Source organism: Oncorhynchus clarkii, chromosome 9 (assembly GCF_045791955.1).
Source record: "Oncorhynchus clarkii lewisi isolate Uvic-CL-2024 chromosome 9, UVic_Ocla_1.0, whole genome shotgun sequence".
Taxonomy (NCBI): domain Eukaryota; kingdom Metazoa; phylum Chordata; class Actinopteri; order Salmoniformes; family Salmonidae; genus Oncorhynchus; species Oncorhynchus clarkii.
In genome coordinates this window covers 60154351-60180291 of record NC_092155.1, presented here as the reverse complement: position 1 = coordinate 60180291, position 25941 = coordinate 60154351, and the positions used below count along the sequence as shown (strand labels likewise).

General features: G+C 45.5%; 1 protein-coding gene across 1 annotated transcript in view; it reads right to left on the bottom strand.

Moving 5' to 3' along the window:
- LOC139417313 (calmodulin-binding transcription activator 1-like) overlaps positions 1–25941 on the bottom strand; it is a 633264-nt gene that overhangs the window by 5305 nt on the left and 602018 nt on the right. Inside the window, exons 12-22 of the mRNA XM_071166580.1 lie at positions 8512–8678; positions 8120–8316; positions 7825–7903; positions 7283–7637; positions 6651–7138; positions 5674–5852; positions 4464–4701; positions 3490–3561; positions 3243–3263; positions 2569–2768; positions 1777–1851 (exon numbers count right to left, since the gene is read on the bottom strand). Coding sequence (XP_071022681.1) covers positions 1777–1851; positions 2569–2768; positions 3243–3263; positions 3490–3561; positions 4464–4701; positions 5674–5852; positions 6651–7138; positions 7283–7637; positions 7825–7903; positions 8120–8316; positions 8512–8678 — 2071 coding nt within the window. The remainder of the gene's footprint in view (positions 1–1776; positions 1852–2568; positions 2769–3242; positions 3264–3489; positions 3562–4463; positions 4702–5673; positions 5853–6650; positions 7139–7282; positions 7638–7824; positions 7904–8119; positions 8317–8511; positions 8679–25941) is intronic.

Sequence of the window (25941 nt, the reverse complement as noted above, 5' to 3'; positions counted from 1 at the left end):
GTAGGGGGCGAGGAAAAGAGAGTAGGGGGCGAGGAAAAGAGAGTAGGGGCGAGGAAAAGAGAGTAGGGGGTGAGGAAAAGAGAGTAGGGGGTGAGGAAAAGAGAGTAGGGGGCGAGGAAAAGAGAGTAGGGGCGAGGAAAAGAGAGTAGGGGCGAGGAAAAGAGAGTAGGGGTGCGGGGAGAGGAGGTTAGTAAGGGGCAAGGAAAAGAGAGTAGGGGCGAGAAGAAGAGAGTAGGGGGGGCGAGGAAGAGAGAGTGGGGGGGAGAGGAAAAGAGAGTAGGGGGGGCGAGGAAAAGAGAGTAGGGGGCGAGGAAAAGAGAGTAGGGGGCGAGGAAAAGAGAGTAGGGGGCGAGGAAAAGAGAGTAGGGGCGAGGAAAAGAGAGTAGGGGCGAGGAAAAGAGAGTAGGGGGCGAGGAAAAGAGAGTAGGGGTGCGAGGAGAAGAGAGTAGGGGGGGCGGGGAGAGGAGGTTAGGGGAGAGTGGGGGGGTGAGGAAAAGAGAGTAGGGGGCGAGGAAAAGAGAGTAGGGGGGTGAGGAAAAGAAAGTAGGGGGCGAGGAAAAGAGAGTAGGGGTGAGGAAAAGAGAGTAGGGGCGAGGAAAAGAGAGTAGGGGGTGAGGAAAAGAGAGTAGGGGGTGAGGAAAAGAGAGTAGTGGGTGAGGAAAAGAGAGTAGGGGCGAGGAAAAGAGAGTAGGGGGTGAGGAAAAGAGAGTAGGGGCGAGGAAAAGAGAGTAGGGGGTGAGGAAAAGAGAGTAGGGGGTGAGGAAAAGAGAGTAGGGGGTGAGGAAAAGAGAGTAGGGGGCGAGGCAAAGAGAGTAGGGGGCGAGGAAAAGAGAGTAGGGGGCGAGGAAAAGAGAGTAGGGGGGCAAGGAAAAGAGAGTAGGGGGTGAGGAAAAGAGAGTAGGGGGTGAGGAAAAGAGAGTAGGGGGCGAGGAAAAGAGAGTAGGGGGCGAGGAGAAGATAGTTTGGGTGCGAGGAGAAGAGAGTAGGGGCGAGGAGAAGAGAGTAGGGGGCGGGGAGAAGAGAGTAGGGGGCGAGGAGAAGAGAGTAGGGGGCGAGGAAAAGAGAGTAGGGGGTGAGAAAAAGAGAGTAGGGGGGTGAGGAAAAGAGAGTAGGGGGGCGAGGAAAAGAGAGTAGGGGGCGGGGAGAAGAGAGTAGGGGGCGAGGTAAAGAAAGTAGGGGGCGAGGAAAAGAGAGTAGGGGGCGAGGAGAAGAGAGTAGGGGGCGAGGAGAAGATAGTTTGGGTGCGAGGAGAAGATAGTAGGGGGCGAGGAGAAGAGAGTAGGGGGCGGGGAGAAGAGAGTAGGGGGCGAGGAGAAGAGAGTAGGGGGCGAGGAGAAGAGAGAAGGGGACGAGGAGAAGAGAGGAGGGGACGAGGAGAAGAGAGAAGTGGGCGAGGAGAGGAGAGGGCGAGGAGAGTAGGGGGCAAGAAGAGAGTAGGGGGGCAAGAAGAGAGTAGGGGTGCGAGGAGAAGAGAGTAGGGGGCGAGGAGAGGAGGGGGGTGAGGAGAGGAGAGTGGATAGGATAGGAGGGGGGCCTCTGAAGTGTTGTATATAACCCCCCAACCTTTTGTATCGTCCAAAAAATAAATAAAATATAGACATGAAAACAGAGAACTTGTCTTATCAGATCTGTGCATACTCATTCCTGCCATCTAACGTGTAGTAAACCCTTCATATATCTAGCAAATCCCTACGCTGAATGGTTGTGTGTTTGTGTGTGAATATAACAAACCTATTTAAAAAACCCATATGAGTTAGTGTTGTGGGCGGGGCTTACCTGTGGCGGCAGCGGCGGAGAAACCTCATGATCTTCCTGGCAGCCTGATCCTGCCTCTTAGAGAGCAGACTACTTCTACAACACACAAGACAAGAGGGAACACGCTTTTTAGAGGGTCCACAGTCAACAAAATACACTGTGGTTGTGTGTAGCTAGTCTAGTTCTCAAATTCAACCATGCTTTTAAACTTTATTTTGGAGATTCTGTATAGCATGGGTACTGTCCTCTCAAATCCTTTTTTAACTAATTGGTCTTTTGACTAATCAGAACAGCTTTGAAAAATATTGGGTGTGAAAAGATCTGAAGTGAATGGTCAAAAGACCAATTAGTGTACAAAAGTATACTAATTGGGCTGCCTGTGTAAACACAGCCGTAGTGTCTTCATCAATATATACACATGTGCACAGTCCTTGTATGTTTAAAATCTAATTAATTTATGCATGAGCACAGGAGGACACCATGACCCTGGGGACTGCAAATGGGGCTGCAGTTGATCATCCCTTACAAATGGATTTCCCCAAGGGAAGTCTGCAAGGTCAAGTGGAGAAGAGCATAACTATCCTGTAATGAGCCTCCTGTACGTGTCAGTGTGTGTTGCTGTATGTGTGTGTGTGTGTGTGTGTGTGTGTGTGTGTGTGTGTGTGTGTGTGTCAGTGCATTTAGCTACTTGTGCTGCTGTGTGTCAGTGTGAGTGGTAGCTACTTTGTGTGTGAGTGTGTGTTGATGTGTGTGTTTAGCTTCCTGGGCGTGTGTTGTGTGTATGCATCAGAGCATGTCACTGTGTATGCATACCTGAGTTTGTGTTGCACCAGGGCAGCGGCGGCTCCTTGCCGGTGGAGCCTGAGCCTGCCAAACTCCTTGTAGCCGCGGTAGTACTGCTGGATCAGCACGGCCGCCCGCCTGCTCTGCTGGAACTTCTTCTGCTCCTGGTAGCTGCGGAACTTACTCTGGATAAGAATGGCGGCCTGCGTCATCTTCTTATAAAGTGCATACTGCCACAAAAAGGACCAGAGAGAGGAGGATATACAGAGTCAGGAACAGGGGGTTGGGAAGACCCAAACGATGGCCTCAAATGCACACATATATTGTCTGATTCATACTATATGGCCAAACCAAACCAAGCCGAACTAGGCTGACCTGGTTAGGCATTCACTATAGTTGCTGGAACCGTGCTGGAAAGGAAAATATACTAGCCAACATAATAGGGTTTATGTCTGCCCTAGAGTGTGAATCAGGCAATATTACTGGACTTAGGAAAGGTGCTGATGTAGGTTATGAGTATCAATATAACCAAGTCAAGTGTGATAATCTGAGACGGTCAAAAAAACAAGCAAAGTTTGACATGTGTTCTGCCCTCTGGTGGCTTTGAGTCTCTAGTGACTCTTATCAAGGAGTGCCATTTTAAACCCTAAAACCTTTTTACAAAAATAACAATTTAAAAATGAAAGACAGTGAAAAGATGTTACCTTCAAGGCTATCCATGTTAGCTTGTAAACAAAGCAAAGGTGAGATTGTGAATCACAAACAGGAATGAACAAGGATCAGCCTGAGCCTAGGAAAATGGACTAAACTGAATAAAGTGAAACGCTTGTCTAAAAGTCCCTAATTAAGGTATTACAATCTGTCCTGGATCTAACCAGTATCTGTAAGGTCATGGAATATGGACAACACATCTTCATGTGTGTTGTAAGGGGCTGACTGTGCCCAGCTTACCTGTTTGTATTTCTTGTAACAACGCTGAATGACTGCCGCAGCTACTTCCTGTTGCTCTCTGAATGGGCGTCCCTGTGAGAGAGTAGAGTAGGAGAAGTCAGAGGTCAGAGTATTGGAAGTGGTGTAGTGGTCTATTATAGAGGGCCACTGCTCCCTGAGGTCTCTTCCTGGGCCCAGGGCCCTGGTTGTCTGGAGGACAGACAGAGGACCTGGGGTTGAGGACGCTGGGGGAGAGGCTCCATCCTGGGCTGGGAGAGGAGAGAGGTAGCTGGTGGTGCCAGCCCAGTGTTGCTCTCCTCCCCAGTCTCAGCTGGCAGAGGGGTAGAACAGATGACTGTGAACGACAGTGAACAGTTTGAGACGTGGAAAGTCATTAAAGCTAGCTATGGGGGATAGGTAGCAAGGTGAGGAAGTGGGGCAGGTGGGGGCGAAGTGAGGCTGGGCGGGGTGTGTGGAGCTGGTTAAGGACAGGCAGCAGCGGGCACCACACACATTATTTAAAGAGTAAGAGAGAGAGGGAAAGAGAAAGAGAGGGACAGAGAGAGAGAGATTATAGGGAGCAGTGCAGTCGTTCCTTAAAGCAAGGCCATGCTCTGCTCGAAGCAAACTTTGCCCATGCTGAAACCACAGGGACCACATAGTTTGAGTGTGTCTTAGTGAGACAGATACAGAGAAAGAAAGATGGGATAACATATGAGTGTTAATTAACCTATTAACATAATCCATTGATGATTACTGGGTGAGCATAGATAGTGTCTTGTGCACTCAGAACACTTGGACACAGACCAGGATGTAGTTTTGTTCATATAGCAACCTTTCCAGATTCAAGGGACCCATTCATAACTTGACATTTCACCTGATAACATTAAGGTCAACACCACATCAAAATAGAGTGGAAGTCCTAATAACGTTGCTGTACATTGTTTTGTACAGCAGGTTTGTTACTGTGTGTGGTACCTCCTCCCGGCCTGTACCTTGTACTTGCGGAAGGCAGTTTGGACAAGACGGGCGGCCTCGTACAGCTCCCTCTGCTCGGGGTCGGACAGGGTGAGCTGGGCCAAGTCTCTCTCCACCTTGTTGTTAGAGGCCTGGAGGAACTCGCTCCAGTCGGCCGGGGAGGGCAGGGTGGGCCTCTCCATGGACCCCTCCCTCAGGGGAGACCCCCCTGGGCTGGGGCTGGAGGATGGAGTTAGAGGATCACTGTACAGAGATCTGGAAGGGGAGAGAGCCAGGGAGGAGCAGGGGATGGTGACAGTTTAAAAAGTAGTCAGCTAAGTGTTGTTATCTGAAGATATATACTGAACAAAAATATAAAATGCAACATGCAACAATTTCTAAGATTTTACTGAGAATACATTAATTAGGCCCTAATCTATGGATTTCACATGACTGGGAAGAGGTACAGCCACCCACTGGGGAGCCAGGCCCTGCCAATCAGAATAAGTTTTCCCCCCAAATAGGGCTTTATTACAGACATAAATACTCCTCAGCATTTGGAGGTCTTGAGGTAGCGTGGTTACACGTGGTTTGCAGTTGTGAGGCCAGTTTGACGTATTGCCAAATTCTCTAAAACGACGTTGGAGGCAGCTTACGGCAGAGAAATGAAAATAAAATGATCTGGCAACATATCTGTTGAACATTTCTGCAGTCAGCATGCCAATTGCATGCTCCCTCAAAACTTGAGACATCTGTGGCATTGTGTTGTGTGACAAAACTGCACATTTTAAAGTGACCTTCTATTGTTCCCAGCACAAGGTGCACCTGTGTAATGATCATGCTGTTTAATCATATTCTTGATATGCCACACCTGCCAGGTGGATGGATTATCTTGGCAAATGAGATATGCTCACTAACAGAGATGTACAAATTTGTGCTCAAAATTTGAGAGAAATAAGCTTTTTGTGCAAATGGAACATTTCTGGGATTTTTTATTTCAGCTCATGAAACATGGGACCAACACTTTACATGTTGCATTTATATTTCTGTTCAGTGTAGTTCCAATAGACTACTGCTATGTCAAGCACAGAAAATATTTTGTAAAACATTTAGGGTCAGGTTCCCAGATCAGAATTAAGCCTACAATTTCTCCGTTGCACACTAGACAAGGTATAAGCTTCATTTGCGTACAGGAAACCAGACCTAGATCACATTCAGTCCAGAGTGCGTCTCTGTTGTGTTGCTCACCGTAGCTGTATGATGCTGGGAAGCTGCTCCACGTCTCCGAGGTAACTGGCCAACCAGCTCATGGTGTTGCTGACCCCAGCACTGTCCAGGGGCACTCCATCCAGGGCCACAAAGTCCTCCCTCTTGATTCTCTCTGGGGTCGCCTCAATGATATGCTCTGCCAGAGTCATCATGTTGTCCTGCAGGGGGAGAATCACCCAGGATTGAGTATACTATAGATCACACACTTAGCACATTGTCATGTCATTGCCTATTTTCTTGTAAACTCTGCTTTTTGGTTATTGTGCAACATTCTTATTTTCATTGTCTGAGATGTGTCCACATTATGAGTGTTGAGTGTGAGAATTCAATCTAAGGAACAATGAACATTAAACATGATCCATGTCAAGACAATGACGTTTAGGATGATTATGATCATAACCATCACAATAATTGTTATTGTTATTGCTGTGCTGTCCTCCCCCTCATCTCCCAGGCTCAGCCTCAGTAGCAGTGTGACTGTGATGGATGGCAGAAGGCTCCCTTGGCTGTGAGAGCCGATCAATGGATGGAGTTTATTATGTGGTGATGGAGGTCCACGCACTGCCAGGGAGGCCTAGGTTCTGTGTGTGTGTGTGTGTGTGTGTGTGTGTGTGTGTGTGTGTGTGTTGACTTCACACGTCAGGGCGTCCAGTGGCATGGCCCAACAGAGCTGCAGGTGGTCAATTTCAATTTTCTTGTCATGTTTATTAACTGACAGTCCAGATTGATAGACTTGATGTTGCAACTATGACATGCTACAGATGTGGTGGTCTGTTAAACTAGTGTGAATGTAAGTGCAATGAGCAGGCGGATGAACAGGGTTGGCAGTGGAGTGAGTGGTAAACAGTAGAGTAACTGTCTTCATGGTAAAAAGTACAGTAACTATCTCTAGCAAACTTATGATAAAGAGTAGACTTGAATAAAGAGACAGTGGAGAGTAGGGTGAGTTCACTGACCTGCAGGTCGTCCATCTGCGTCATACAGTCCTGGTTCTCCAGGTGTTCTCTGTAGGAAAACAGCTCAGTGTCCACCATCTCTCTCTCAGCCATCACCAGCATGTTCCCCAGCTGTTCCCTCTGTCTCAGCCTGCTAGCCAGCTTCTCCTTCCCCAGGCTGCTGCCCCCAGAGTCCCCTGAACCCTTTCTGCCTAAGCCCCTGCTGGAGAAACCCTCCCTAGAGCTCCACTTGGCTACCCCTGCTCCTCCAGAGCTTCCCCCACCCGAGAGACTTTTGTCTGGGCTGAGGCCCTCAGGGGACGGGCTCTTGGTGCTGAAGGACAGCTTGTGGAGCTGCTGTTGCTCCAGGCTCAGCGGGACAGACATGGCCTTGTCGGGCCTGGCCTGGAACAGCTCCGGGTTGGGCTTGTGTTTCTTGGCCAAGGGAAGGTCTCGCTGGCACTCACTGCTGTAGTAGTTGGAGGGCTCGGATCTCGGCCTTCTCAAGTCTGCAGAAGGGTTACAAGATGCTATTTTAGAGCCATTTAAGCAAACTGTATCAACAAAACGTTGTTGTCTAAAGGCATTTTCCATTGCCCCTTTCCCCCACTGATACCAGTGTGGGGCCTCCCTCTCCTTCAGTCTGCATTGACCTGGGTTGAGGTTGGTGGAGGTGGTGGAGGTAGTGGTGGTGGTGGCGGTGCCGCCTTTCTTTCCGCCGGGCGCCATCAGTCCATCGCTGGCCCATGTGACCATCCAGCTGTCTGAGGTGGGAGCATCGTGCGGGGTGGGGGAGAAGGACATGCGCGTGGTGGGGGGCAGAGGTGCAGGGGGCTGCTGTTCCTCTCTTTGCAGCTGCTCCAGACACTCGGCCAGCTTGGTGTGGCCGCGGGAGCGGGCGATGGACAGGGGCAGGCGTCCCAGAGAGTCAGGGATGGCCAGGGCCCGTCGGTCCCATTTATACAGGACCACTGCCGCTTCCAGGTGACCCAGGGCACACGCCCACATCTACAGAGAACACAGCAGGGGCACAGGTCAGAGGTAGCAGGTCAATGGACACCGAGGGATGGCTCTAGTAACTTTACTTTCTTGGAAAAGTTCAACTTCCAAGTGAATTCTTCATGAAATACTTTATGGGAGGCTTTATGGAAGACCCCTGCAGTGCTTTCATGAGATAAAGCTCTCTATATCTTACCAGAGGGGTGCAGGAGAAGTGGTCCACATTGAGTGGGTCCACCTCCAGCTCCAGGTCAATGCTGTCTGCATGCTTGGTGCTGGTGGGGGATAGAGAAGAACACTGTTAGACTCTTAGACTAAACTCTGGATAAAATAGATAGATTCGTGCTTTATTGACAGCTTTTTAATACATTACTTTCTGGTCCTAAACTAGTTCCATAATAGATATTCCTAGGTCCTAGGGTCTCTCTGTACGCTATATTAACATTACATTTAGAACCAGTGAATAAGAGGCCTCTGAAGTTCTCACTCACCGCCACTTGATGAGTGTCTGGATGAGGGTGGCGTAGCCCTGCCCAGCGGCCAGGTGGAGCAGGGTCATGCCCCTGAAGGTCTTGGAGTGGATCAGGTGTTTGGACTTGGCCCAGCAGGCCCGGTTCATCATCTTCTCACACACCACCACCACACGGCTCTCAAAGCTGCTGCCCGCCTGACCCTGCCCCGACACACACTGACAACACACATAAACACAACAAGTGTTACTTTCAACTATAACACCAACAGTTTACAACACTTTACAACACCTGACTTCTCAAACAGAAACACAGAGTATGTTTTTTCCATATAATCCTCTGTAAGCCAAATATCTACCAAATACAGTACATCAAATTAAATAGCACATTTCCTATAGTATGATGTACCTTACCTGTGTCTGGCTGTTGTTACCACCACTACCTCCTCCTCCTCCACCTCCTGCTCCTCCTCCTGCTCCTGCACTTCCTCCGCTGCCCTGCTGGTGATGGGAGGCCATCTCTGCCATCCGTCTCTCCATCTGCTCCAGGCGCTCCAGGATGGACATTCTGAACTGGTTATCTGCAACATAGACACATAACACACGTCAGCATCCATAGACCTTACAGTATAATATATGGTCAACAGTGACACCCAGTTAGTACTGTGCATGGTACCTATAAAGGCATCTGTAGAAATCAGAAGAACTTTGCAACACAGACACATACACGTCAGCACCTATTAGTGATCCTGGTTAGTCCTACTAGTGTCTTATGGTACTTATGAAGGCATATAGAAACACAGGCACATACACTGAGTGTACAAACACAGAGGTCTGCAAACCAGTGTCCACTACAGTGTCATATTGCATACACGCTGAACATGTAGGCATTTATACAGAATCAAGCCTATCAGTAACTATACAGTATAAGATTGAGTACTGTCCAACCGCACAACATGTCTAACCACACACCATGTCTAACCACACACCATGTCCAACCACACACCATGTCTAACCACACACCATGTCCAACCACACACCATGTCTAACCACACACCATGTCTAACCACACACCATGTCTAACCACACACCATGTCCAACCACACACCATGTCTAACCACACACCATGTCTAACCACACACCATGTCCAACCACACACCATGTCTAACCACACACCATGTTCAACCACACACCATGTTCAACCACACAACATGTCTAACCACACACCATGTCCAACCACACAACATGTCTAACCACACATGTCTAACCACACAACATGTCTAACCACACAACATGTCTAACCACACACCATGTTCAACCACACACCATGTCTAACCACACACCATGTCCAACCACACACCATGTCTAACCACACACCATGTTCAACCACACACCATGTCTAACCACACACCATGTCCAACCACACACCACGTCTAACCACACACCATGTCTAACCACACACCATGTCTAACCACACAACATGTCTAACCACACATGTTCAACCACACACTATGTTCAACCACACACCATGTCTAACCACACACCATGTCCAACCACACAACATGTCTAACCACACATGTTCAACCACACACTATGTTCAACCACACACCATGTCTAACCACACACCATGTCCAACCACACAACATGTCTAACCACACACCATGTCTAACCACACACCATGTCTAACCACACAACATGTCTAACCACACAACATGTCTAACCACACAACATGTCTAACCACACATGTTCAACCACACACTATGTTCAACCACACACCATGTCTAACCACACACCATGTCCAACCACACAACATGTCTAACCACACAACATGTCTAACCACACATGTTCAACCACACACCATGTTAAACCACACAACATGTCTAACCACACAACATGTCCAACCACACACCATGTCCAACCACACAACATGTCTAACCACACAACATGTCCAATCACACACCATGTCCAACCACACAACATGTCTAACCACACAACATGTCCAATCACACACCATGTTCAACCACACACCATGTCCAACCACACAACATTTCCAACCACAGAGCATGTCCAACCACACACCATGTCCAACCACACAACATGTCTAACCACACATGTTCAACCACACACCATGTCCAACCACACAACATGTCTAACCACACACCATATCCAACCACACAACATGTCTAACCACACACCCTATCCAACCACACAACATGTCTAACCAGACATGTCCAACCACACAACATGTCTAACCACACACCATATCCAACCACACAACATGTCTAACCACACATGTCCAACCACACACCATGTCTAACCACACACCATGTCCAACCACACATATCCAACCACATACCATGCACAACCACACACCATGTCTAACCAGACACCATGTCTAACCACACACCATGCACAACCACACACCATGTCTAACCACACACCATGTCTAACCACACACCATGTCTAACCACACAACATGTCTAACCACACATGTTCAACCCACACCATGTTCAACCACACAACATGACTAACCACACATGTTCAAACACACACCATGTCCAACCACACAACATGTCTAACCACACAACATGTCTAACCAGACATGTCCAACCACACACCATGTCTAACCACACACCATATCCAACCACACAACATGTCTAACCACACACCATATCCAACCACACAACATGTCTAACCACACACCATGTCTAACCACACACCATGTCTAACCACACATGTCCAACCACACACCATATCCAACCACATACCATGCACAACCACACACCATGTCTAACCACACACCATACACAACCACACACCATGTCTAACCACACACCATGTCTAACCAGACACCATGTCTAACCACACACCATACACAACCACACACCATGTCCAACCACACAACATGTCTAACCAGTCTAACCACACACCATGTCTAACCACACATGTTCAACCACACACCATGTTCAACCACACACCATGTCTAACCACACACCATGTCCAACCACACAACATGTCTAACCAGACAACATGTCTAACCACACATGTTCAACCACACACCATGTCTAACCACACACCATGTCTAACCACACACCATGTCTAACCACACACCATGTCTAACCACACACCATGTCTAACCACACACCATGTCCAACCACACACCATGTCTAACCACACACCATGTCTAACCACACACCATGTCCAACCATAAACCATGTCTAACCACACACCATGTCTAACCACACACCATGTCTAACCACACACCATGTCTAACCACACACCATGTCTAACCACACAACATATACACCACTCATGTTCCATGATATGCTCTAAGCTCATCTTCATCTATCTCTCATCATCTATGAAAATAAATGTCATCTGAGCCTAATCATTATTAATCACAAGTACAGGGATAACAATAACATCAATCATTAACTTCATCACAACAATTGCCTTTAGTAAAATAACATTTAAGGCCCATCAATCACCCACTAATGGCTACATGCACAGTAACTCAGTCATTTTTAAAAGCCTCTCATCCTACAGTACTCTGTCATCACAGACTAATTTGAAATGGATGATTGACCAGAGAGTGGATGGTGTCCACCCCTACACACACACACACACACACACACACACACACACACACACACACACACACACACACACAAACACACGCGCGCGAGCGCGCGCGGCCCAAGACACTCTCTGAGGGGAGTCTGCAGATGAACCCTCACTCCTATTGATGAACCAACTAGTATATTATGACCAAGATTTCTCATTCCTGTGTGTTCTGCCCCAAAACATTCCATTGGCTTATATGGTAGGAGGGCTGAGAGTCACTGGACTAAATCAATCAACAAGCACCAGTCCATAGTCCTTCGCATGCCTACAATGTATTTTATGCTTGAAGCCACAGAAGTAAAATCTAATGATGAGGACTAATTGGAGAGAAAAAAGCAAGTCAAATGGGTAGAGTAAGAAGCAGGACTGCACTCCATCAATTGTGTTAGAGGTCCCTCTAAACATTCTCAAGAGCTGTAATCTGACCTGTAGTTAGAGAGCTTTAGCACTCACACCAAGCCCATTACACCATATTCTCTTTCACATTTTAGTAGATGCTCTTACCCAGAGAAGACTTAAGAGGAGATACTGGGGTTAAGTGATTTGCACAAGGGCACATTGACAGTTTTTTTCACCTAGTCAGCTCTGGGATTTGAACCAGCAACCTTTTGGTTACTGGCCAAACCCTCTTAACCACTAGGCTACCTGCCACACTAGAGGAGAGAACTCTATGCTCAAACAAGCACACACACACGCAAATGCACACGCATACACACACACATACACACATACACCCACACAGACTGCTGTGCATAGACAGTGGGGTGCGATGCCCAGACAGTGAGCCCACTGCAGCAGGAGTGTGGAACACTGCATTAGCATTCCTCATTTAGCCACTGTGAGGCTGTTTCTGTGGCAACCTGCTGCCGAGTAACTAAGCGACAGGAACATGCCTCTGTGTATATGTTTTTTTCCTTCCTGCGGCATTGGCTTATTGATGAATGGGAGGGCAAGAAAAGCACACAATGGAAAAAATATGATACATGTAATTATCCATCACTATGTTATAATAATGGTCATAGATATTTTATTTTTCCAGAGGGGACACTGCAGTAATGAACTTCCTAAGTGGGGAGCCACCACAGCAGGGACCCTTTGACATTTACACTACTGCCGTATCTTGGCAGTCAGTTGAAGGCAGAAGCTCTCCGCTCATCGGAGAATGAATGTCATGCTTGGGTTCCCTATAAGTCAATTTAAAAAGAGGTCAAGTAATTGTTAGTGTTACAAGAAAAAAAATACAATCAAAGGCCAGTAAATTACTGCTATTACTGATGATGTGTGGTGATTAGAATATAGCAAATGGACGTTTATCCCACACACCCTCCTTGTGTCTCTCCACAGCGCTCATACTGTCACCAGCCAACACTGACACTGTTAAATTACAAACCCCAACAGTGATACCTTTCATTATCTCTCCATAGGTGGTTAAGGGCAAGGTGATGATGAGGGCTGTAGAGGTACATCAGCCAGCCTATACCCTAGTGGTAGGAGGGGGAAGGTGTGGGTGAGAGGGGGTTAGGTAAGTCATAGCCCTGCAGCATGTCTAGGCACCAGGGTTATGCTCTCTGAGAGAGGGAGGAGAGAGGGAGAGGGGGGAGAGAGACGGTGGCGGGGGCAGGAGGAGAGGACTAGCTGACATCTCTTTGTTCAGACACACTGCTGCAGTGTGCTGCAGTGCAGATGATGTCATTGCCACCTGATGCCTGCTGCTCTGAATGTGATGAACGTATACTGCAGAGGGAGGGGGAGGAATGGAAGAGGGGAAGGGAGGGAGGAGGAAGGGGAGGGAGGAGACAGAAGAGGGATGGAGGGGAGGGAGGGAGGAGGGGAGGGTAGGAAGGGGAGGGGAAAGAGGAGGGGAGGGAGGGACAAGGTGAGGGAGGGAGGGAGGGAGGGAGGAGGAGTGAGGGTGGGAGGATAGAGGGGACCATGCAGTCAGTGAAAACAGAAGTACAACAACACTCTGACATCACCAACACCCTCCTTGTGCTTTGTTCCTCCCTCTCTTGACAGTGTGTGATAGCACACGTCTATACTGTCACTCCCACAGTTAGGCAACTAGGCAGCAGCGGCACAGAGCTCTGACTGACAGGGAGCCTGGCACATCATATGAACAGTAACTCACTAATCACTTGCCCCAGAAAACATATAGAGACATGTTTTAGCTGACAAACAGGAATTGCTCAAACTGGGTTTCTGTGTTTGAGTGAGCGATGGTTTTGTCTAAAAGACCAACTTAAATGCAGAAGGCAGCTCTTGTGTTCTACATAACATTCTATGACCTCCAGATCTTGTCTGTTATTTCCTTCACACCCGCTGATAAGCCGAGCCCTCTAGTCTAGAGTGAGTGAGGAGCATGGGAACTCTATAATAACACCGCTGCCTGAGTCCTCTAGTCTAGAGTGAGTGAGGAGCATGGGAACTCTATAATAACACCACTGCCTGAGTCCTCTAGTCTAGAGTGAGTGAGGAGCATGGGAACTCTATAATAACACCACTGCCTGAGTCTTCTAGTCTAGAGTGAGTGAGGAGCATGGGAACTCTATAATAACACCCCTGCCTGAGTCCTCTAGTCTAGAGTGAGTGAGGAGCATGGGAACTCTATAATAACACCACTGCCTTAGTCCTCTAGTCTAGAGTGAGTGAGGAGCATGGGAACTCTATAATAACACCACTGCCTGAGTCCTCTAGTCTAGAGTGAGTGAGGAGCATGGGAACTCTATAATAACACCACTGCCTGAGTCCTCTAGTCTAGAGTGAGTGAGGAGCATGGGAACTCTATAATAACACCACTGCCTGAGTCCTCTAGTCTAGAGTGAGTGAGGAGCATGGGAACTCTATAATAACACCACTGCCTGAGCCCTCTAAGGTAAGTGAGGATCATGCATGCTAAGCATATGGCGAATGTGACAACACCTCTACCTGTCCCAATCATCCTCTGCTCCATGGTGACTCTCATTAACAGCACCCTGGGACCATATGTGTTGGGGTCCCTGCTGACATTGTAGTCGGTCTATAGGTCTCCTGAGTGTCACCCTGCAGCCCCCCCCCCCCATCTGTCACAGCTCTGTGACATGTTAGCCATCTGCTCTCGCTCTTTGAGCTGCTGGGCTGAACTGAAAAACAGGCCAACAGGCCAAAATTCTACAGGCTCCTTCATCCTATACAGCCAGTGCAGACACTACATAGATACTACATAGACACTACATAGACACTACATAACACCTTAATAAGTGAGAAGGGAACAACAGTACTAATATCAACACGTCGGGTATAGTCTAAAGTCCAAAGCTTCAAGTGATGTGTGTGAGGACTTTTGGAGCACTCAGTGCAGTAGAGAACAGCTCTCTGTCCTAGCCGAGGGATACGAGGCCACTGTCTATTTCCCTGCAGATACACACTGCCCAGGCTGAGCGAGCGCAACACAGACACACGGTCTTATATCAATCTATTTTGGAGACATTAGGTAACTCTGTGATAGATTGGGCGAACAAGGTACAAGGAGCTTATCAAACACGTACACTACATGACCAAAATTCCGTCGACACCTGAGCTTCCACTCTTCTGGGAAGGCTTTCCACTAGATGTTGGAACATTGCTGTGGGGACTTGCTCCCATTCAGCCACAAAAGCATTAGTGAGGTCAGGCACTGATGTTGGGCGATTAGGCCTGGCTCTCAGTCGGTGTTCCAAATGTGTTTGATGGGGTTGAGGTCAGTGAACCAGGCCTAGCCCAAACCATCAAAATTAGCCCCAGACCATTATTCCTCATCCACCAAACTGTACAGTTGGCACTATGCATTGGGGCAGGTAGGACTGCCAGATGGAGAAGCATGAGTCATCACTCCAGAGAACGTGTTTCCACTGCTCCAGTGTCCAATGGGGGCAAGCTTTACATCACTCTAGCCAACACTTGGCATTGCACATGGTGATCTTCGGCTTGTGTGCTGCTGCTCGTTCACGGAAACACATTTCATGAAACAGTGATTGAACAGTGATTGTGCTGACGCTGCTTCAAGAGGCCGTTTGAAACTCGGTAGTGAGTGTTACAACAGAGGACAGATGATTTTTTATGTGCTTCAGCACTTGGCGGTCCCGTTCTGTGAGCTTGTGTGGACTACCATTTCGCGGCTGAGAAGTTGTTACTCCTAGACGTTTCCACTTCACAATAACAGCACTTACAGTTAGCCGGGGCAGCTCTAGCAGGGCAGAAACTTGACGAACTGACTTGTTGGAAAGGTGGCATCCTATGATGGTGCCATGCTGAAAGTCATTGAGTTCTTCAGTAAGGCCAGCCTACTGACAATGTCTGTCTATGGAGATTGCATGTCTGTTTGCTCGTTTTATACACATGTCAGCAACGGGTGTGGCTGAAATAGCCAAATCCACTCATTTGAAGGGGTGTCCACATACTTATGTCCGTCAAAAGTTTTGACACACCTACTCATTCCAGGGTTTTTCTTTCTTTTTTATTATTTTCTACATTGTAGAATAATAGTGAAGACATCAAAACTATTAATTAACACAAATGGAATCAAGTAGTAACCAAGAAAGTGTTAAACCAATCAAAATATATTTTATATTTGAGTTTCTTCAAAGTAGCCAACATCCAAGCTGAATCACATCCGGTCGTGATTGGGAGTACCATAGGGTGGTGCATAATTGGACCAGCGTCGTCTGGATTTGGCCGGGGTAGGCCATCATTGTAAATAAGAATTTGTTCTTAACTGACTTGCCTAGTTAAATAAAGGTTAAATAAAAATGTTTTAAAAAAATGCCTTGATGACAGCTTTACACACTCTTGGAATTCTCTCAACCAGCTTCATAAAGTAGTCAGTCACCTGGAAAGCATTTAAATTAACAGGTGTGTCTTGTTAAAAGTTCATTTGTGGAATTTCTTTCCTTCTTAATGCGTTTGAGCCAATCAGTTGTGTTGGAACAAGGTAGGGTTGGTATACAGAAGATAGCCCTATTTGATAAAAGACCAAGTCCATATTATGGCAAGAACAGCTCAAATAAGCAAAGAGAAACGACAGTCCCTCATTACTTTAAGATATGAAGGTCAGTCAAATGTGGAACATTTCAAGAACTTTTAACGTTTCTTCAAGTGCAGTCGCAAAAACCATCAAGCGCTATGATGAAACGGACTCTCATGAGGATCACCACAGGAAAGGATGACCCAGAGTGACCTCTGCTGCAGAGGATAAGTTCATCAGAGCTCCAGCCTCAGAAATTGCAGCCCAAATAACTGCTTCACAGAGTTCAAGTAACAGACATCTCAACATCAACTGTTCAGAGGAGACTGTGTGAATCAGGCCTTCATGGTCGAATTGCTGCAAAGAAACTAAGAAGTAGACACTTGCTTGGGCCAAGAAACACTAGAAATTGACAATAGACCGGTGGAAATCTGTCCTTTGGTCTGGAGTCCAAATTTGAGATTTTTGGTTCCAACCTCCATGTCTTTGTGAGACGCAGTGAAAGGTGAACGGATTGTCTCCACATGTGTAGTTACCACCATAAAGCATGGAACAGGAAGTGTGATGATGTGGGGGTGTTTTGCTTGTGACACTTTCAGTTATTTATTTAGAATTCAAGGCACACTTAACCAGGATGGCTACCACAACATTCTGCAGCGATACGCCATTTCATCTGGTTTGGGCTTAGTGGAACTATCATTTGTTTTTCAACAGGACAATGACCCAACACACCTCCAGGCTGTGTAAGGGCTATTTGACCAAGAAGGAGAGTGATGAAGTGCTGCATCAGATGACCTGGCCTCCACAATCACTCAACCTCAACCCAATTGAGATGGTTTGTGATGAGTTGGACTGCAGATTGAAGGAAAAGCAGCCAACAAGTGCTCAGCATATGTGGGAACTCCTTCAAGACAGCTGGAAAAGCATTCCATGTGAAGCTGGTTGAGAGAATGCCAAGAGTGTGCAAAGCTGTCATCAAGGCAATGGGTGGCTACTTTGAAGAATCTAAAATCCAAAATATAGTTTTATTTGTTAAACACTTTTTGGTTACTACAGTTGAAGTTGGAAGTTTACATACACCTTAGCCAAATACACTTCAACTCAGATTTTCACAATTCCTATGTTATTTCATAGTTTTGATGTCTTCACTATTATTCTACAATGTGGAAAATAGTCAATATAAAGAAAAACCCTTGAATAAGTAGGCGTGTCCAAACTTTTGACTGGTACTGTATAGTGTTTTTGCAGTTAATTAGCTCTCAATGTATGATGTAGTAGCATGGAGTGGAAGGCATGTAGAAGGCCACAGGAGACTAGCTAAGCATCAATGATGAATATTCTGCCCCCCTTATCCACAGTTTCACTACAAATGTGTTTCCTACTGAACATTCATTCCACCAGACTCTCCTCAGCCTGCTATGTCTGGCCGTTGATATGGCGAGAATCTGCTAGAAGTCCAGGCAGTCTGCTGGGACCCCAGTGTTCTTAGGAGTGAAAGAGAATAGTCTGGATACTAACAAATAACAACAAAGAATCACAAAGAGCTAGACTAGCACTGCTTCTTTAAGACAAATGGACTGCTGGGGCCCGGTGTTTACATTCTCTGTGTAGAGATATGGGTTGGCAGAGTGTGAGCTGACACCTTTAATCATCCTCACAGTCACATACCAACCTGTGTGTCTTCTAATGCCAATCAAACCTATTGGACCTCATCATTATCTCTACGATGCCACTGTAGCAAACCCCCACATGCTCTGTACCAGTTAAAGACTGTGGCTATATCAAACCCCCACTTGTTCTGTACCAGTTAAAGACTGTGGCTATATCAAACCCCCACTTGTTCTGTACCAGTTAAAGACTGTGGCTATATCAAACCCCCACTTGTTCTGTACCAGTTAAAGACTGTGGCTATATCAAACCCCCACATGTAGCCTAATTGAAAGACTGTGGCTATATCAAACCCCGACATGTAGCCTAATTGAAAGGCTGTGGCTATATCAAACCCCCACATGTAGCCTAATTGAAAGGCTGTGGCTATATCAAACCCCCACATGTAGCCTAATTGAAAGGCTATGGCTATATCAAACCCCTACATATACTGATCTAAGAAGGCTGAGGACCAACCTCAGCAAACCCCCACATGGAGCTAAGTAATAAGACCAGTCCTACCTCTCTCTGGGTCTGTGATTGTGCAGTATATTATCCTGATTGACAGAAGCTGGTATTTGTGTCTGTCTAAAGGAAGAGGTTGCGAGGCCATCTGGCACAGGCCCACACAGCTGGGACCCACGGGTGCACTGATAATCAAAGGGCAAGTTGCCTTTCTTTGGCATAATGACCAGCTTTGTTGGTTCTGTCCATTGTGTTTTTTCTTTAATAGTGTTGTCCTCTTCCTTCAGCTTGTAATGGGTCTACGTGCAGTATTCTTTCTCCTGGACAGAGTATAGAATATTGATGAGAGGTTTGACAAGACCAAGGATTAAGACCACAGAAATAAGATAAGGCAATCTCCTCTCAGTTTTCAATTTCATCTCAATTCTCTTTGAGAGAGTGCATTCATTTCAAAATAAAAATTTGACCCAGTTTAAACCCATTGTGTCAGCTTAAACCCAACAAAGTAACACAAACAACAGCAAGGGTTAGCATGGGTCAAAACCAGAAGAACACCAGACATTTCCTACTGAGAACACGACATAGAATCCAATGTCATGTAGTGATTATAGGGGTAAATGAGAGTAGAAGTGCAGTCTATTGATGTGGCTTTTATTATTGTAATTTCAATGTTGTTGTTTTAACAAATCTCGCTATATATTAACATTGTTTTGTAACCCTGGGACCATTGCAAATCAATTCTGCAGGAGCAAATCTATTTAGCATTGATTGCACTGTAATGGTTAACAAGAACAGTAGCCTATATATCATCAGAACGACGTAGAAAATGTAGGCTATTCACCTCCTGTTGCAACATATTAGTAATCTCCACCCGGCACAGCCAGAAGAGGACTGGCCACCCCTCATTGCCTGGTTCCTCTCTAGGTTTCTTCCTAGGTTTTGGCCTTTCTAGGGAGTTTTTCCTAGCCAATGTGCTTCAACACCTGCATTGCTTGCTGTTTGGGTTTTTAGGCTGGGTTTCTGTACAGCACTTTGAGATATCAGCTGATGTACGAAGGGTTTTATAAATACATTTGATTTAAAACAACACACATTTAGTCAAAGCACTTCCTCTATCAGTGTCTTATTCAGTTAGAAGCCGACCGATGCAACGGGTTCTTCTATAGGATTTTACATACATACAAATAGAGGAGCAAACAGCTCCACAGTCTAAATAAGAAAAGCCAGATGCTTTATAGTTCACACATTAGTCTGTCTACTCCTAATATGGAAGTCCTGTCTGGCAAGGTTGTAAATAAGCTCATCAGGTAGCATGCGTCTGACCTCATGGCATCAGTCCAGGTCCCGGGGAGAGGCAGGTCAATTTCAATTCAACATCAAGACTGAGGAGGTACTCTATATTTCGGACTGCTCTACAAGCCAGTGAAATGCCGCGAGAAGAGACAACACAAAGAGGAATTACTGCTTTTAATCTGCTATTACAGAAAATGACAAATATCTGCTTTACTAATTCCTACACATAACCTGTGATTATAGCAGATGATGCTGTGCACCATAGAATGTGGCACATAAGAAATCACACTCGACCTGTACATGTATATTCTTATGCTTAAAAATTGTTCTACTATGTAGGACGTTAAAGCATCAGTTGGAGGCAGAATACTAAATGATACAATACTAGCGAGATCAATGCAGTGATATAGTCCATCAGCCTGTGGCCTAGGGTTTCCCAAACACGGTCCTGGGGCCCCATGTGTGTACATTTTGGTTTTTGCCCTTGACCTACACAGCTGATTAAAATAATCAAAGCTTGAGTGGATTTGAATCAGCTGTGTAGTGCTGGCAAAACAACAACAACATGCAAGACAACATTTCTTGCATGTTTTTACAGGGGAGTCTGCAGATGAACCCTCACTCCTACTGATGAACCAACTAGTATATTATGACCAAGATTTCTCATTCCTGTGTGTTCTGACCCAAAACATTCCATTGGCTTATATGGTAGGAGGGCTGAGAGTCACTGGACTAAATCAATCAACAAGCACCAGTCCATAGTCCTTGAGAAAGCAGGCTTTTCATAGATCAAGACCATTTTCTAAATGCTGCTGGCAAACAGGTTTCCAACTATCCGCAGTGTTAACCAACAGATCCACAAAATGTGGACTGGACAAAATGTTTCTGGAATTACTGTCCAAAACATAATAAATGCTGAGTAGTTTATAAGTGCTGAATGTCATAAGAATGAATTGCATTCATACAGAAAATTGCATGCCTACAATGTATTTTATGCTTGAAGCCACAAAAGTAAAATCTAATGATGAGGACTAATTGGAGAGAAAAAAGCAAGTCAAATGTGTAGAGTAAGAAGCAGGACTGCACTCCATCAATTGTGTTAGAGGTCCCTTTAAACATTCTCAAGAGCTGTAATCTGACCTGTAGTTAGAGAGCTTTAGCACTCACACCAAGTCCATTACACCATATCCTCTTTCACATTTTAGTAATTTACCAGGCACTCTTATCCAGAGCAACTTACAGGAGATGTTGGGGTTAAGTGCCTTGCTCAAGGGAACATCGACAGATGTTTCACCTAGTTGGCTCGGGGATCCGAAACAGAGACCTTTGGGTTAATGGCCCAATGCTCCTAACCGTTAGGGTACCTGCCGCCCATACAACACTTCTCAGCTATATTAAATGCTGCTTTCACAGTCCTACAGTATCGTAGCCCTAAAACCATGACAATTCTATCGTAAACATGACACATGGAAAAACACTATGATAAATGACAACACAATACCCCATGAAGCTGTATGAAAGCACAGCTTACACTTGTTAGTCAGCCAAACAAAATTCCAAAATCACTGCATGTGTCACAGCAGTGTAAAGTAATAGTTCTGACTTGAGGTATGATATGTTTATGACATCATCTCTGCAAGTAATAGTCCCCACTGTTGTGTTGGAAACACACAACTATTGACAGTATACAGCGCTCAGCCTGACTAAAGGCTGACTAAAGGCTGATAAAGGGTTAGCTATTAAAACTTATTTGGGATCGGTGTCCCGTCCACGGGACGGTTGAGCTAACGTAGGCTAATGCGATTAGCATGAGGTTATAAGTAACAAGAACATTTCCCAGGACATAGACATACGGTATATGATATTGGCAAAAAGCTTAAATTATGATTCATCTAACTGCACTGTTCAATTGATAGTAGCTATTACAGTGAAAGAATACCATGCTATTGTTTGAGGAGAGTGCACAGTTTTGAACATGAAAAGTTATTAATAAACAAATTAGGCACATTTGAGCAGTCTTGGTACAAAATTTTTAACAGAAATTCAATGATTCATTGGACCAGTCTAGAACTTTGCACATAAACTGATGCCATCTAGTGGCCAAAATCGAAATTTCAGCTGGGCTGGAATAATACATTATGGCCTTTCTCTTGCATTTCAAAGATGATGGTACAAAAAAAATACAAAAAAATGGTTGGTCTTTTCTTTGCTTGATCTTTTACCAGATCTATTGTGTTATATTCTACTACATTTCTTTCACTTTTCCACACACCTCAACGTGTTTCCTTTCAAATGGTACCAAAAATATATATATACTTGCTTCAGGGCCCGAGTTACAGGCAGTTAGATTTGGGTATGTCATTTTAGCCAAAAATGGAAAAAAAAGGGGCAGATCCTAATGACCACAAATGATATGGTAAAGCTATTGAAGAGTCACACACATTTTTTTGCTCAAAAATGTTAAGAGAAAGTTCAAGGGAATGTTACATCTTGCTAAACACCTCAGTCATGTTGATTATGTGTGTGAACATGAATTTGGTCCTCACAAGTTGCCTCCGCAGCTTAAGGGGAAGCATAGAGAAGAGATACAAATGAACCCTTTTCTCTAAAGAGACATTTACATTTACTCCTTCCACAGGTTCTAGTACTGTAAAGCCATGCCCTGGGATAAAGCCATGCCCTGGGATAAAGCCATGCCCTGGGATAAAGCCATGCCCTGGGGTAAAGCCATGCCCTGGGATAAAGCCATGCCCTGGGGTAAAGCCATGCCCTGTGATAAAGCCATGCCCTGGGGTAATGCCATGCCCTGGGGTAAAAGCCATGCCCTGGGATAAAGCCATGCCCTGGGGTAAAGCCATGCACTGGGGAAAAAACCATGCCCTGGGGTAAAGTCATGTCCTGGGGTAAAGTCATGCACTGGTAAGCATTTCCACTTCACTGGAGCGGCTCTCATTCCATAAAACATTTCTAAATGGACAAACTCCTGCAGCAGTATATTATTACAACTGCATTTGAAACAAACTATGCTTGGCAAATTATAATAGCCTCTCTGCTTTCTGTGTTGTCATCATTACTGTTAAGAATTGACATCTGCCAACGTCTGTTTCTTACAGCATAAACTGCCTGCACATGCTACTATAAAGTTATGTTATTCTGAGTCATGTAGCACCAAGTCAACAGGGCTTTTTTAGAGGGTTAAGAATAGACGAGCAACAAGTATCATTTTGGAGAGGGGAATTGGCCTATACATGAGTGATAGGCTACATTCAGAGTGTACATTCAAACCAACAGAACTGTTATACATTTATTAAACACGACTGGAGGACCTCAAATAATAATATAGTATGTGTCCTGCAGACGTTTCACAATACAAGGGTTCATGTCGCTATCCATAGCACCATGGTCCTGAAGCATCCCTGTCTCAACTGTTAGAGTCGCTGTCCAAAGCCCTGTGGTTCTGAACACGTTATTGCATACAGGTGGAATAAGATGCTAGCCTACAAGAGATGCCTTTTTAATCACTGTTACACTTGAAATACTTTGTCCCATGGCTTCAGCGTTATGCTGCATAAGTGTTTTGTTACTACAGAGCTGTTCATGGTTTTCTAATAGGGCATTTCTCTCTTGTTACTCATGTATTTTAAAAGTCTAGCGCAGTCAGGCTAGGAGGCTGTCGAATCCTGTTGTTCGGTCATGCTATCCTTTTAGCTTCGATCACTAAATCATATCCATCTTGCGTGTTTCTGTATGCTTTCAATGGCACAGGCCACAGTTGTGAAACTGGTTTGGTCTCGTTGTATTAGCACGTGAGAACTACTAAATAAGTCAGTTACTATTCATTAGTTTTCTAGCATCAACTAAGCACGCAAAAGATAGCCTGCTTTAGCCTACCTGATCAACTTGCTTTTGAGTTTCAGAAGGATGACGCGGTGGACAGCGAAATTAGCGCTCGTGTGTTGTGCACGTGAAAGAAACCCCCTTGCTACCGGCACTAGAGTTAAGACATGCTGGTTTTCAGGCTTTTTGAGAGCATCTTGTTCGTAGGCTATAAATAAACTGTCGATAATCTTGCTTTGTGAGTAATACTTATTACTCACAAATGGGATAGTAAGCTGTAAACCCATGCTACAATTTAAAGCCCTTGCATGTTAAGGATAGTGCTGAAACAAATACTAAGCTTCCGTTTAATTGACTTTGTAAAAATAAAAAAAATGAAGGCATAAAATGAGACAGATTTTAAAAAGTAAAGAGAAACAAGCTAGTTCCACACCAACTACTCTACTGCTACAGTGTGAAATGAAGGAGACAGTCACAGACAGTAACACTAAACATTTTGAGAAAGCACACAACAAAACATTCTCAACAATAGTAGGCTAAACGATGAGACATACTGATGAACGTGACATGCTAGTACTCGTCTTGAAACAATACAAGAGTCAGCATTTGAGTAAAAAGTCTAAAGCGTGTGTAACTTAACTTCTCCTGTTAGTCGCCAGAAGATAACACACAGACACACCACAACACCGTTCAACAAAAATACTCTAAACACATCTAACCTTCTACTTCATTTTCCATTGGTAGAGTCCCCCTGAAAAGCCAAACTGTTTCCTTTCTCTTTAGGAAGAGCAGATGTCATTCACTGGCATCCTGACCAAAGTCCAAGCATGCTGCATTTCATTTATGTGCACAGTTTCCCCAATTCCCACCGTTTCTTGGTATTAAATGATGCTATGAGTAAAACAATATCCTTGGTGTGTAGAAGATCAATAGAGCACTCATCAACAATATAACAAAGTGGAACACCGACGCGAGGGGGGAGAGAGAGAGAGAGAGAGAGAGAGAGCAAAAAAGACCACTCACTACTCTTTCTATCATAGCCCCCTCCCCTACACTTCTTTCCCTCCTACCCCCTCCTTCCCTTGCTGCGCTTCTCTCTCCTCAGTCCCCCACTAGCCTGCAGTAAAATAAAATACATTGTTACGAGTAGACGTCGTCGTGCGCACGTGCCGCAGGTAAACAGATGCCCTAGTTTCTCCTCCAGCTGTCGAGCTTTTAAAAGCTCGAGCCCCCTTGGCGCTCTCATTACTATTAATACATTTCGCTTTTACTTTGTAATTTTCAACTGCCGACCAACAACCAAACTGAGGTGTGTACACGTTTTGTACAAGTCGTTTTTTCTCTCGTTTGATTTTATCTTATGGAGAAAATATTCGACGCAGCCTGATATGTAGCCTACTTCGGTTCATTGTCACTTAAAGTGGGGTTGCCTTCAAATGAGCCCTTATCTCCAGTGGTAAATGTCAGCTCCAGTCTATATTGAAATTATTTATTTGAAGCAAACCGCTTGTTGCCCTGTATGTCTGCGCTAGGTAGCCGTATTTACCTAACAGTGACCCTGCATTACACAGTCCCCTGGTGTTTTAGGAGGGTAGGTATTTTTTCTACACCTGTTTACTTTCAGATTAGATGGAGTACCACCAGGAGCGGTGAGCAGCTCTGTATAGCCTAATTTGGTGCGCACTGTCTTCCTAACGAACCAGTACCCGGGTAGTGAGCGCCACCGGGACCGTCTAGGACAATGTACAGATAATTATTAACGGGTAAAAGGCTGTTCTGCAGCTCCGACACCTCAGAGTTTTCTGTCCTGTCCATGGCTCCGTACCTGCAGTGCTGCAGAGGAAGGAAAAATGCCCCCTCCCCCACTCTGCATTATGACAAATCAAAGCAGGCAGGCAGCTGTGCCATTAGCACATCATAGCATAGCACAGCTTCAGAATGAACGGAATGGGAATTATATTATTAAGGCTTTTGAGTGATCAAATTATGGGTCATTACAG